Source organism: Amphiura filiformis, chromosome 4 (assembly GCF_039555335.1).
Source record: "Amphiura filiformis chromosome 4, Afil_fr2py, whole genome shotgun sequence".
Taxonomy (NCBI): Eukaryota; Metazoa; Echinodermata; class Ophiuroidea; order Amphilepidida; family Amphiuridae; genus Amphiura; species Amphiura filiformis.
Genome location: NC_092631.1, coordinates 54,079,751 through 54,094,026, shown reverse-complemented (window position 1 = coordinate 54,094,026; position 14,276 = coordinate 54,079,751). Strand labels below are relative to the sequence as shown.

The 14,276-nt window shown below is 35.8% G+C and overlaps 1 protein-coding gene across 1 annotated transcript in view; it reads right to left on the bottom strand.

Moving 5' to 3' along the window:
• The window catches only part of LOC140151070 (uncharacterized), a 531,056-nt gene that overhangs the window by 366,317 nt on the left and 150,463 nt on the right, over positions 1–14,276 (bottom strand). Inside the window, 1 exon segment of the mRNA XM_072173269.1 lies at positions 1,156–1,239. Coding sequence (XP_072029370.1) covers positions 1,156–1,239 — 84 coding nt within the window.

The window sequence follows — 14,276 nt, the reverse complement described above, 5'->3', positions numbered from 1 at the left end:
CGTTGATCCGTAAGCGCCAGCGCTGACCGTGCTTTTATCAATTTGGAGGGTTAATTATGCATGATTAGCAGGAGAGTACCCACAATCCTTAGACCCTGATGCAAGCAGAGGGCAACCCCAGGGTACGCAGCAGCACATGTAGCCCCAAAATGACACAAATCAGACTGATTTTGCATGTTATGGTCCATACAATCATCCCCCCATGTTGACACCTGCATGTGGAATTCTGACAATATTAACAATATATTTGCCAATTTTTGCACTCTTTGGAAGAATTTGTTCCACTTTTGCACCATATTTCAGAATTTTAGCTTCAATATGGCAATATTTTTTCACACACTTCCCATGCACATTTGTCACCAAAAGCTGCTACATTCACTATACTTTAAGAAATTTTTGGAACCCATCACCCTCTAATGTCAAAAAGAAATATACACCACTGTGTGCTCACTCTGCACCCCTGGGTGCACCACTGGATACACCCCCTGGATATACCCTGGATTACATCATATCTATTTACACAGTAATAGACATTGAAAGTTTTAAAATTGCATCAAATTGTATTCAATCATTAGCTAATCAATCCCATTTCGTTTTACACAAGTGCTGTATGATACAGCCAGAGACGACTATAACGTACAGACCATTCACCAACTGGCAATGTCCCCATGCTTTGTTATTCATATTCATGAGGGTCAATTATTCGAATGCCCATGCACCTTTGTCTCATAACCATTAAGGTATAGGACATTTTTTGTTTTTGCTCTAGCCCCAGAATGAAATGTATTTAATTATGTTTGTACTCACTCAGGTAGCATTGTGTGTGAATTTTACACCCAAACTAAGTGCTATTCTTTTTTTATGGGCATTTTGAGTGATTACAAAGATAATCAAATACTTTTCATGCGGGGGCTATGTGGAATTTTTTTAAATGTATTCCTTGTACAAGGAAATTTCACAATAAAATGTCCATTGGAAAAAAGGTGCATGTCTAACACATATACAAAGTAGTAAAATTGCTGATTGTCGACCTCATGCTGACATTATTGTTGGCCTCGTGATGATGACATTTGGTCAAAGATGCTGCACTACTTTTCAGGGATGTTACACTTCAGAGGGGAAAAACAATGATTAAAACAAACAATGATAACTTACTTGATGTCGGAGAAGGCTCTCTGAGGTACATTCAAGAGGTTTGCCAGTTCCTGTACGAGAACTTCGCCTTGATATTGTGTTACACTGCAAGGAAAGAATCAAGAAACCAAGCATATTTATATACAAATACATCATTGAATAGCTCATTATGATCACTTCCAGGTAAGAATCTCTATACTTAGTGACCATTCATTTCTGTGAAAAATTGCAAAGGTTTTGTCAACATAACAATAAAAATGAGTGGGGGGGGCTTAATATTCTTGTTATTTCCGCAAAGCCCTACCCCCTAGATTGAAGAAAGTGCTTGCATGTGTTAACCAAGAACGTCTCTGTACATGTTTTTGCTTCACAACTTTTTCAGAAACAAAGTAACGGAGCAAATAAGAAAAATAAGAAAAATAGATGAAAATCTCCAAAAATGGGTGAGGGCGGTGATGATATAGGCCTACATGTTATTTATCTTACTTGGCCTTATAGGAAATCAGTCAAGGAAGCTACTGGTCACATTTATATTTCCATCATATTATATCTAAAGGTCGTAGGTTCTTTTTTTTTTTTTATCGCAACATATGGCCTTGTGAGTATAGGTGTAGATCCTGGGGAATACTCCCCCAATATTTTGATAAGGGGGATATTCCATACAATCATCCCCCTCCCATGTTGATGCATGTGTATGAGTTTCTGACCAAATCTTTGGCTATTTTAGCCAAAAAAGTGCCAATTTTTATGCTCTTTGCATGAATTTGTTCCATTTTAGCTTCAACTTTGCAGCATTTTTTGTGATCTTCACACACATTTGTACCATACATATTGCCAAAAGGTGCTGGATTCACTACACTGCAAGAAATGTTTTCCAATCCCATCCCCCCCATCATGTCAAAAAAGAAATCTACACCACTGCCTCTGAGTAACATCAGTGTACACTTTTTCCTATAGCTTTTATGTAGTTCACAAATCAAAAGCAAACTTAAAAGGGTACGGATCTTTTCCTGCAGACTCGCACTAGTTTTTTCTTATAGTTTCAAAAGTAAGTTTCTGTTCCATATTTTCCTTCTGTGCTCCTAAATAGGTCAAAAATGTACAAAAAGTTCCTACATTTGTATTAAATTTGTTTTCTTGACACAACCTTATTCCCAATGCTGTGATTAAGCTATTTCAGTTGAAATACATACTCCCCCTATGGAAGACATGACCTTAATCATCCACACAGGGAGTAAACATTTCAAATGGGGTTGCCTAAATGGGTGACTCTTATTTGAATTTGCACTCCCTATCTGAGATTAGGTCATGTCTTCCAGGGGGTGTATGGATTTCAACTTTAATATCCCATTGCAAGAAGATACATCTTGAATGCAGAAGCAGCATGCTCATTAAGCTGTAAAAATGTCTCAAGCTGAATGTATATTCCACTGCCTTGTGACAAACAACCAATTTTAACCAATGAAATAAATGGTTCTCTCCAAAGCAGTGAGAAACAAGTCACTTCATTGGTCAAATCTTAAACATGCACTTCTAACGACTCAAGTATAAATTCTTACTGTTTATCTAAAAAGATTAACAAAAGCTTAGATCTGTGTCAAAAACTAGGTCAAAGTAACATTAATAAGATCAAGAAAATAGTAAATACATGATGAATTTGATGTGACAACTTCAGCTTACAAATAGAAATAAATACATAAAAGTGGTAAAAAGAATTAAATTGGGGTAATTACCCTGGGTTTTCAATTGCATCACAAACACTATGATGTTGAATTTGAAATTTAATATATGATGAATATATTTCTACCACTTTGAGATGCGAGCGATGAAATCTCATTGAATTTGCACTTTGCAAAAGTGAGCTATTCCAGATGAAATCCATACACCCCCTGTAGAAGACATGACTTTAATCTCCCACATAGGAGCTGTAGATTTAAAATGGAATCACCCATTCAGGTAACTCCATTTGAAATTCACACTCCCTGTGAAGGCCATGTCTTCCATCAGGGGCGTAGCCAGCTTTCTTGGTCAGGGGGGGGGCAAAAAAATTTTGGGGCACAGACGAACAAAATTGCAGTTGCATCATACAATACATAGAGACTGTATGTCTTGAGCTTCCCGAAAAGGGCCTTACCGGGATGATGTGTGCGCGTAGCACGGAAAAAAATGGTATTTTACACTATTTTCGCCCATTATCCGACTAATTATTGTTGCAATGTGCGCGTGTAGCGCGGAAAAATTTTGTATTTTACACTATTTTGGCCCTGAATTTTGCTAGAAAAGGGCTCCTTGCCCTTTTCTTTTCCTTTGCCCTCCTGATTTTCTCTTTCATTTTTTGTCAGAGGGGCACTTTTTCTTTCATTTTTTTGTCATTTTTTTTTGCCGCTGGCTACCCTACTGTCTTCCATATGGATAGTGTCACCCTGTTGTCACACTTTAGCACGCTTCATAGCGTTCGTTAGGTCACCTTGTCTATTGGTAGCTAGTGATGATTATGATGATTAGGTATCTATTCAGCCTATTGTCACAGTGGACAGTACAGAATTGCGACATTCAGCATCAGGTCAGACTGGGGTCATCAGGATTAGTGTTAGTGTCTTAGGGGGTAAGGTCTTAGGGTTCATTGTTGATAGGAGATTATATACATATTCACTAGTAATAGTATATCGTGTGCATGCGCTTTATTCCGTAATCAATAAGTATGATAAACAGACGCCTTTCTGGCAGAACGACTCATAGCACAGTGGTATAGGGTTTGGGCTATGGAGCCATAAGTTGTCGGTTCAAACCCCGGTCGATCTTTGGTAGAATTTTAGATCTAATATATTTTGTTTCTTTTTGTTAAGTAAGAGGAAATAATAATGGCATTATGTGGAATACTACATGCTAACGATAGGCAATTAGGGACCTACCAAGCGCTACAGAGCGATGCCTCTCCACACCTAACGAATGGAGAGCCAATCGCCTGATGGTGTATGGATTTCAAATGGAATAACCCAATATGTACCTTATGCTATAAATACTTTATCATGAAGTCAGTATAACCGCAGTATATTGCAGGATGGTAGAAAAAGTTGTGACCTATAAATTATATTCACTAGAGAAACATGCACATTATCATTGCAACCAATTCCAGGTATTTTGTGATGAAACATTAATGTACCTTGCAGTAGCAGTAGGATAATGGTTTCTGATGTATATTTATGTCATGTCTTTCCTGCCATTGTACCATAATGGGTGACTTCACGTGGGAGCGAGAGATCCAAATCAATGCGTATCAATGTGCACTCATATGATCCCGGGATATGATCCACATGGCACTAGGATCTGCATCTGAGAAATGATTGCGTAGCTAATACGGATGGGTACCGGTACAGCGTGTTCATCTTGTCACAAGGTTGTGTGTGTGTAGGGTACTCATGGCACAATGTCATGTGCGTGTAGGATGCTCATGTCACGATACCATCTGTATGCACAAGATAAGTTCATATTGATGTGCATCGATGTGCATCTACAGAGTACGCATTGGTGCGGTTCTCACCTCGCATGTAGATTCACCTATGGTGCTGTACACAAAACCAGCCAGGGATGATATTATAAAGAGAAAATACTGCCCCTAATGTGTCATGATTGACACTTATGTGGCAGGCTGTAAAAGTGAAAGTAGATTTTGAAGCAGTTTCCATATTTCAGCATTAGTTTACTATCTCTGCAGAAATCGATAAAAGTAATACTCAACACAAAGCTATATTTAGCCATGAAATACCAAAGAAAAATACTGTATGATTAACACTTATATGACCAAATAAATAGTAATATCATCTTTCTCCCCTAAAAAGTAATACCTGTTTGCCTACCACATGGCAATACACACACAGCCAAGTCCGCCGGCCATGTTAAAAAAGAAAGAGTCAATGTCTAAACTACAATCAATCCCAATTTGACAGGTATCAACAAATGTTCAAGATAATTCTTCTTATGCATTGAAACAAGTATGTATTATGTGAAGGGTTTAGATAAAATTTGAATGCTTCACACATGCTGACACTTTTGTTTCTAATAAAACAAACTTTTGGGGAACCCCATATCTGACCCACAAACACTCCTATCGCTATATGCTTCACTTTATGTAACAACGTGAAAACAAACTTTATGTATGATGCTATTCTGGTTCTGGTTCTGGTTGAGTTGGCATTGCCAGATATACTGTACTTCACCAACTTATCCTGGAACCTAGGATTAATGCACACCAATGTCTAATACTCTGTTCTAGAAATTAAATGTTCAGAATGTTTTTATTTTTGTGGATAACATTTTAAAAAGAAAAAAAGAAAAAAAAAAACAAGGGGAAATCAACAAACCAAAAGTATTTGCTCATTTGGTTTCGATCAAACTATAGTTAATTTACATGTGGATGATTTCATTCACCTACAGTATGTGTCAATCAGATTGGGACTTTGACCTGAGAAAGTGCTATCATTTCACAAAACCTGAGATAACTTCATTTATCTCCCAAATGTGATGCGATCCAGCAAAATAAATTGTTTGTCAAGCAAAATCAACATTTGGTTGTCAATTTCTGTCTTAGATGTGCTATATTGATGAAAATTCCATCGTAATTGGATTTCCGGTCAGTGGCGTAGCCAGGATTTTGGAACCGAGGGGGCACAACTTGTAAATGTACCGACAGAAATATAAGTTGTTATTTGTTGACCCAAAAAAATTGTGCATGGTTTGAAAAAGTGAAGAGAGAAAAAAAAAAAAAAAAAAGGATTATAGATGGTTTTTAGGTAAAATCCAATTTCATTCACAATTTTTCATCATTTATTTTTAATTCTCCCCTTTCTTTCTGTCACCCTGGGTAAAAAATAGTCTATTGTTAACCCTAATTTTTTTTTTTCACTAACACCTTCTACCTGACGGCCTTACATGAACCGACGGCCATGACTAGCGGGGGAGCACCGCCCCTGGCCCCCACTGGCTATGCCACTGCTTCCGGTTCCATAGCTATAATCATTTTAGTGTTGCTCAGAACAATAAAATAACAAAATAAGTCAAATAATATTATATCTATATCTCAAAATCAATATTAGCAAAACCAATTCATTTAGTTTGATCACATGACAAATCATGTAAAGCATGAAATTAATAAATATTTTCTGCAAGTGCACAGATATTCTTCGTAGGCTGAACAGGTAATTTGAAGAAAAAAGGTTTCAAAATGGTGTTATAAAATGTCATTACAACACCAAAAATCAAATGATCATCTGACGTCATAGGTAAGGGGCAGCCTATTTATTTATTTATATATTTATTTAATAATCACACAGAGAGGTACAGGGCAACCTACTTTGTTACAAATTCTCTTCAGTTGCATCAGCAGATAGACGAGGTCTGCTTGTTTTCTGCTGACAAGAGGTAGTCTTCAGTGAACAGCTCTTTTCAGAGCCACCAAACCTTTTACATTAGCAGCAGATAGGTGAGGTCTGCTTGTTTTCTGCTGACAAGAGGTAGTCTTCAGTGAACAGCTCTTTTCAGAGCCACCAAATCTTTTACATTAGCAGATAGGCGAGGTATGCTTGTTCTCTGTCGACAAGGGGAAGTCATCAGTGAACAGCTCTTTTCAGAGCTTTTACATTAGCAGATAGGTGAGGTCTGCTTGTTCTCTGTTGACAAGTGACAGTCTTCAGCGAACGGCTCTTTTTAGAGCCATCAGTAGGCAAGGGGTGGCCTACATGTCTCATTCTTATACTTTGTCCTGAAGAAGTCAGAGCTACACTCCTGACAAAAGCTTGACAGTTCCGAACCCGCTAAAAACTAATTCCCAAAAATCAAGATGACAAAACATGGAGATGGAAGTGGAGGTGGAAATGAATAGATGTAGAGATGGCTGTGAAGATGAAGATTAAGATGGAGGTGAAGGTGGGAGTGAAGGTAGAGATGAAGATTAGGCCCTTCGCACTTGATTATTAGAGTCCTGTTTACCGCCTGCGTCCAAAATTGAAAATCTCAAAATAATTAATTATTTTATTTTTATTTCTAATTTTCTCTTTTAAAATAACTTTCAACTACTTCTACTTGCCATTTTCTGACTTTAATAATATCAACAATAGTGATGAATAAACAAAGAGTACAACTCTACCTTCACTTATTTATAAAATCAAATATTGTTGTGAAATAATTAAATGCCCGCTCTAGTCAAAACGAGTCAATAGTTGTTTGTAATAGTTCAAACTAAATAAAGAAAATAAAAGATAATTAATAATTAATAATTAAAAGTCACCTCGTCCCTTTTTCAAAATCTTTAACAGAAAACTAATAATCAAGTGCGAAGGGTCTTAGATGAAGATAACGATAAGATGAAGCTGATTCAATGAATGAACAAAAAGATGAAGATAAAGACGATGATGGAGATCATTATGATGATGACAATAAGATGATGAAGATGATGAAGATGGAGGTCATGATAATGATGATGATGACGATGATGATGATGATGATGATGATGATGATGATGAAGATGATGAACACTGGTATAAAAACATTTTAAGAGAGGGAATTCTCACCTGTACCTGCATGTATTAAATTAAAAGTTAGTTCAGCAAGCACACAAATGTTTTCAAACTGAGAAATTCAGGTCTACTTAGGCCTAATACCTAATACCTTACATGCACCAGTCAACCTATGTCATAACCAGGGACAGGCGATTTGCGCGGAACTTTTTTCCGCGCAATTCGCGCAATTGGCTATTTTTTTCCTATGGGCAGGGATACATGATTTGCACTGAAAAAAGAGTTCCGCGCAATTCCGCGCAATTTGCTATTTTTTTCCGCGCAAATCGCCTGTCCCTGGTCATAACACATCACACTTCATACCCCTATATTGAATTGGCCTTGAGGTAACTAAATAACTAGTGCATGTTATTTACCATCATGGTAAAATGCAATAAACAAAATATCACTGTCCCATTGTGGCCCCATTTAAAACAAAGTATTTCTTGCATTCTTCAAGTCAATGTTAATGTTTTATCGACCTATATGTGAATGCAAAATCTTCAGGGTTTTTAAAGTAGTCAAATAATTTATTGGAAATACTACACAATGTTTGGTTCACATCGGTAATAGGATCATTAATAATTGAAAGGGGCTCCATTTTATCACTAGTCATTAATTTATTTGGATCAAATAGAATGTAATGCAACTAATTAGTGTGTGTATTCTAAACCAATTGTGCTTTGTTTAGAGGAATCAACTTTATTTTTACATTTTTCACTTTGCTTCAATTTCAGTCAAACAGATCAAAAAGACACTGCAGATTCCCCAATTTGCATTTGAAGAGCTTATTTCCAAACCGTGTTAAGTCCACCCACCTTCAAAATTGAGATTTTGATGAAAATGGGTAGTGAGTAACTAGGGCTATCCAGCAATGTGTATGTTTTTTTCCAAAATTAGTCAAGTCCCGAAATATTGACACACAAAGTATTGATTTTTTTCCAAAACGTGTTAAGTCCAATCCAGTTTGGTAGCAAACTGTGTTAAGTCCACAAACACTGCCCTTGTGGGCAGCTTGTAGGCACGTATCACGGCATAGGGCTTCTAATAGTTAATCACCCAAGGTCTGCATGATTGATAACATTCCCTTGCTTTGCATCTTCGTTCTTGTTTGGTCCTGACACTAGTATACATTGTACCTGAATTTGGTCTGCATAAAAAGTTGTTGTTGTTGTTGTTGTTTTGTTGTTGTTTTGTTGTTGTTTTGTTGTTGTTTTTTTAATATTAGTAGGCCTAGTTTGTATGGGATTTCTTAAATATTTGATAGATACCTCCAGAAAGACATGAACAGGGTGGGAAGGGGGATATATATGATTATCAAAATGTGCTACTAAATTCAAGGTAGGTCTATTATTTTAAAGTTAAAAGGTATAAAAAAACTTAGGACTTTAAAACTTACGGCTGTCAATATGAGAGTGGCAGTGTCAGCATTGGGGGAGGGGGCAATTGTGATGTGATAAAACAAGTGGATATTACGGGTCATCACTTATTGTCAGTGAAACGATGTTTATTCAATTCGGAGAAATGCAATACAACTCAGTTTTGAATTTTGAACTATTTTAAACATCAAATTTTGGGTAAAAATGGTTGGGAGCAAGGTGTTTTGTGGCAAAATTGTGTTTCATAGTAGAGAGAATCACATTTTGTATGTTTTTAATAAATTTGTTATCTTTTAAGACTAGTTTGAGAAAAATATGGTTAGTTCTGTGTTACAGATGGTATGTTTTGTGTCAAAATGTGTTAAGTCCATGCCAGAAATTGTGTTTTGTCTCAAAACGTGTTAAGTCCATGCTATTTTTAAAACAAATTAATTCATTAAAAAAAATCAAACGTCTCTAGATTTTAACTTAACATGTTTTTATGGTCCTATATATGTCACCTTCACTTCACTGTAATTTTATAGAAATCAAACTTTTTTTCATTGCCATAAAGAAAATTCCTGATTTTCTTCAAAGTGAATCTTGTGGACTTAACACGGTTTGGAAATAAGCTCTTCATTTATAGATAATGTTTATTTCAATTTTACCCAATATCAAAAAATAATTTTTCATATACTTGCTTTCTAATTTTCTAATCAAAATTTCATTTACCTGGGTATTGCATTCTTATATACTGCGCCAATAAAGTATCTTTACACTTGAAAAAATAATCATAATTACAAAACTAAACAATATTGGGATAAGTATGTTTTTTCATTAGATGCACTATCTAATCCTGCACATTATGACACCACATTGAATCCAATGTGACCTTAAAAAGTAAAGTTACAAGCAATTGAATAGACTAAGGTCCAGTTTTAAAAGTGACAAACTGGCCTGTACAAGGCACAAAAAGATTCCAACAAGCCGCAACAAAGAGACAACACAGTTTCTTCAATGAAGCGTTTATATTTAAAGCAGTTTTTATTTAAGTTTTTACTTCTCTGTACCGTTCATAACTTTCATTTTATTTTTCAGTTCTTTTGTTTCAGTTTTCTTTTGTTCCTTTTGTTTTAAATTAAAGCCAAGCGCATAAATCAGCCATTCACCACTCTCAAACCAGATGTCTAGTCTGTGGAGTTTTGAATAGGCCAGATTGTCACTTTTAAAACTGGACCTTCGTCTAATCAAATGCTTGTAACTTTGCTTCTTGAAGTCACATTGGATTCAATGTAGTGTCATAATGTGCAGGATAAGGGAGTGCATCTATTAAAAAAACAAATTTACCCTAATATTGTTCAGTTTGGAAATTGTGATTATTTTTCCAAGTGTAAGGATACTTTATTGGCGCAATTACATTACAACTTGAATGCATTTTGGGATCATCTGTGGGTCTTTATTTTTCTCAGAATTAATGATCGGTTAAACAAATAAAAATATCTATGCAATTGCTTTTTGTCGCACCTAGCTTAAGCTACATTGATCCACCATGCAGACATAGTTTTTATCATATCGGAGACTTGCATCTACTGGAGTATATCAATAAAATCATGAATAATATTATTTTCATGCCGCTATCAGAAACTGATCCTTTATCGTAATTTGAATTTGAAATTAATCCAACACTTCTGGTGTGGATTTGGTTTGATTTAAAAGTTTCACAAAAGTGTTTTCCTCTATTTCATTTTGTATTTGCATTTAAATTAAATTGAAACTTAGATGATTAATAAATACTTGACATGATCAAGGGGAATGAGTGGGATGTCGCTAATATTGTTTTTGAGATATTGGCAAAAACAGCGTTCAAATTCGTTTGTTTTCATATTGTATTCAGCCATTGATAAATTGCTCATAACTCAGTAACCAGATGTCCGACGGGGTTGCATAAAAATGTAGCATTTGTAAACTGTCAGAAAATGATGTAACATACTTTAATTGAAAATTGCCGACATGTGACTCATTCCCCTTGATCATGTCACATACGAGTGTTTTCACTAGACCTATATCCAAATTGGAGAAATGTAGTATGGGATTATATTGCTAATAGGCCTATATATTACATAATATTAATCCTGTATGCATCTGATTAAGTCGCGGTTGTTTTCAATCAAGTTGGGTATATCATTTTGGGTAATAAATATACCACTCAGGCTATATGAGAACCCCGGATGAGAACTAAATAGCCGTGTTCAGACAGGCTTAGGGGTAAGTTCGTGTTAAGCTTACACAAAGCTACCTCTGAGGTAGCTTCGTGTTAGTGCCCGTCTGAATAAGTATCGTGTTAACTACCTCGAAGCTTAACACGGAAGATTTACCACAGAGAAATCTCTGTGGTAGCGCGCTAACACGAAGCGATCGTTACGTGTTAGCGCCCGTGTGATCAAGATTCCGAGGTAATCTTGACCAACACTTACAATTTCGCAGTATTTTAAATTTCTTTAGCAATAAATTCACAATAATTTATCTCTGTTTCTAACCGAGAATGAGCATGATGAAAGAAGCACTACAAAAACAAAACAAAAAACCCAAGAAAAAAACAACATAAAACTGGTCAAAAATTGTGCAAAATGAAGACCTAATTGAAGCCATTTGGTGGGCTATTTTTGCACTATTATTGTGTAAAATTGAAAAGGCTGAAAAATTTGCCAAATGACGGCCCAATTGAAGCCTTTCATGGACAAGTTTTGACCTTTATTGTATAAATTACCCGGTATTGCTTTACATGTAAACATAAAATTGCGCACGCAGGGGGGGTCTGAGGGGGGTGTGCTCCCCTGAGAAGTGAGAAACTTTTGCAAAATGAAGACCTAATTGATGCTATTTGGTGGACCATTTTGGCAATATTATTGTGTAAACTTTTTAGTTTGAAAAAGCCAAAAATATCAAATTCGCTCTCTCTCTCTCTTTTTTTTTTTGGTACTGGGGCTACCGTTCAAAAAGGGCTAAACGCTACTGCTTTGCCTCAAAGCTTCAGGTTATATAATATCATACTACATGACTGCTCAATATATCTCACATTGTCTACATGATGAATCAATAACTAAAAATACAGTGAGCAATCAGAAACAGCTTCAAAACATTCTAAGAAATTTCAGTCAATCAATTTAAAGCTCTGGGAAATTTCATATTTACATTATTTTAAGCATTCTTGTGAAACTATGCAACACAATACAATGCATTATTGGTTTTTTTTCATCAGAATCAGAAACAATTGTATGCATTCTCAGCAGGTATAGCCAATTTCAATTGTCCTTTATGTGCTATCTATAGAATGTTGATTGATAAAACACTGCAAAAATATAATTAATTCCAAGAAATGTTTGCTTCTTGAAAGAGATGTCACAAGTTGCTGTGCAAAATGCTCCAGACATTTTGATGCTATTGTTTTTGTTTCCTTTTTTTTCACATCCCAAGCTTCTCATAATTCAATGTTTTAAAGCGAGATCTCTTTAAAACGGAATTGTCTCAGTAAAGACATCATCCCTTCATCAAAACTTGGAAGTTCTGGCTCACTTGTCACCTACAATCTTGGAAATAAGTCTTGGAACACTTGCGTGTAAAGAATGTAAAACTGTCACCCCCTCTCGCCCGTGCAATGTTGAGACGTGCCAATATCTTCAGCAGTTTTCCAATGTGTTCCAACATTGATTGATGGGGAGAGGGGAAGGGTAAATCATTGTTGTAGATGCCATGTTTGTTCCCAAGCACTATATAATGTCATTCCCATGATCATAAAACATTCTGCACAGAATTTCGACAGAGTGTGCCAAGTGTTCCAAGTACTTTTTTCCAATATTGTAGGCTCCTTAATCAATGTTCTTTTTATTTTGGTTTGTACAAGCAGTTATTCATTTCTCTCTGAACATTTTGTGACACTATTTTCAGAGTTATATTTACTTGACATCATCAGTGCATGCCTGTCTGAAAAATGTGTTTGCTGCCCTCACAAGGTTGCCATTAGTAGATGATTCTGATTCACATTCAGTTGTAAATTTCCGGGGTAAATTTGTCAGTTTCATGGTGTTACAAAAGGAATTTTGCTTCTACTATTAATAATATCAGATACGGACATCATCAACATCTCCGTCCTCATTATGGTCATCATCGTCGTCATCATCATAGTCCCTACAGAAGGCAATATTTATCCTCATATCCTCAGTAGATTCTGTGTATATTCAAGGAGGATGTGTACTGACATCCTGCTTGTTTCCCTATCATGTTTATATAACCTGATTGGGTCTTGACGGGATCTTTACAACCCATACTATAGTCTGTATACCTTCCTCGAGTCAGTAATTTAGATATTGTTTTTCATTGTATCTCTAAATGTAACGAAGAGAAGTATATAAAAGTATACATTTTCTGAGAGGAAATGGTGCAAGGAATTCAACTAGCATAACAGATTCCTGCAAAAATTAAACAGACATTTTTGAGAAAATCTCAAAATAAGATTTTACTTTACTGACTCGAGGAAGGTATATAGACTATAGGCTAGCATGTTGCAATCATGGAATGTGATGAACAAAACAGAATTGAAGATATGCAATGGCAAGGATAGCCACTGTCAGAAGGCCACTTTCAACATTATTATTCATTAATTCTCAAGTCCTAATAAGGTTGAAAGAAAGGAAATTGTTAAATCCAATCTCAAGGGCCACAGAATTAAGCCGTTAGAATACAAGTTGCATACTCTGTTAGGCTCTCATCATCGGGTGGCAGAAAGGTGTACTTAACAATTTATTTAAATCAAGACTTTAAGTTTCACTTGAAGATAATACTCTTATTTCAATCTGTTGAGGAGATACTCTCTTATTGTAAAGTAGTGACATACTGACACTCCAAAAGCGTAAGAGTAAAAACCACTCCAAAGGGAGTAAACATTACTCCTAAAAGAGCAAAAATCACTCCTAAAAGAGTGAAAATCACTCCCTAAAAAGAGTGAAACCATTTAAAATAAAGAGAAAACCATTAAAATCACTTCTATAAATGAGAATCACTCCCTAAAAGAGTGAAACCACTCTTAAAAGAGACTTAGAGAAACCCATTCTTTCAAGGTACGGTATAAGGGACATTACTCAAAAAAGAGTAAAGTCCCTTATATCATATCTTGAAAGATTGGTTTATACACTTTTAAGAGTGACTTTCACTCTTTTAGGAGTGATTTTCACTCCGT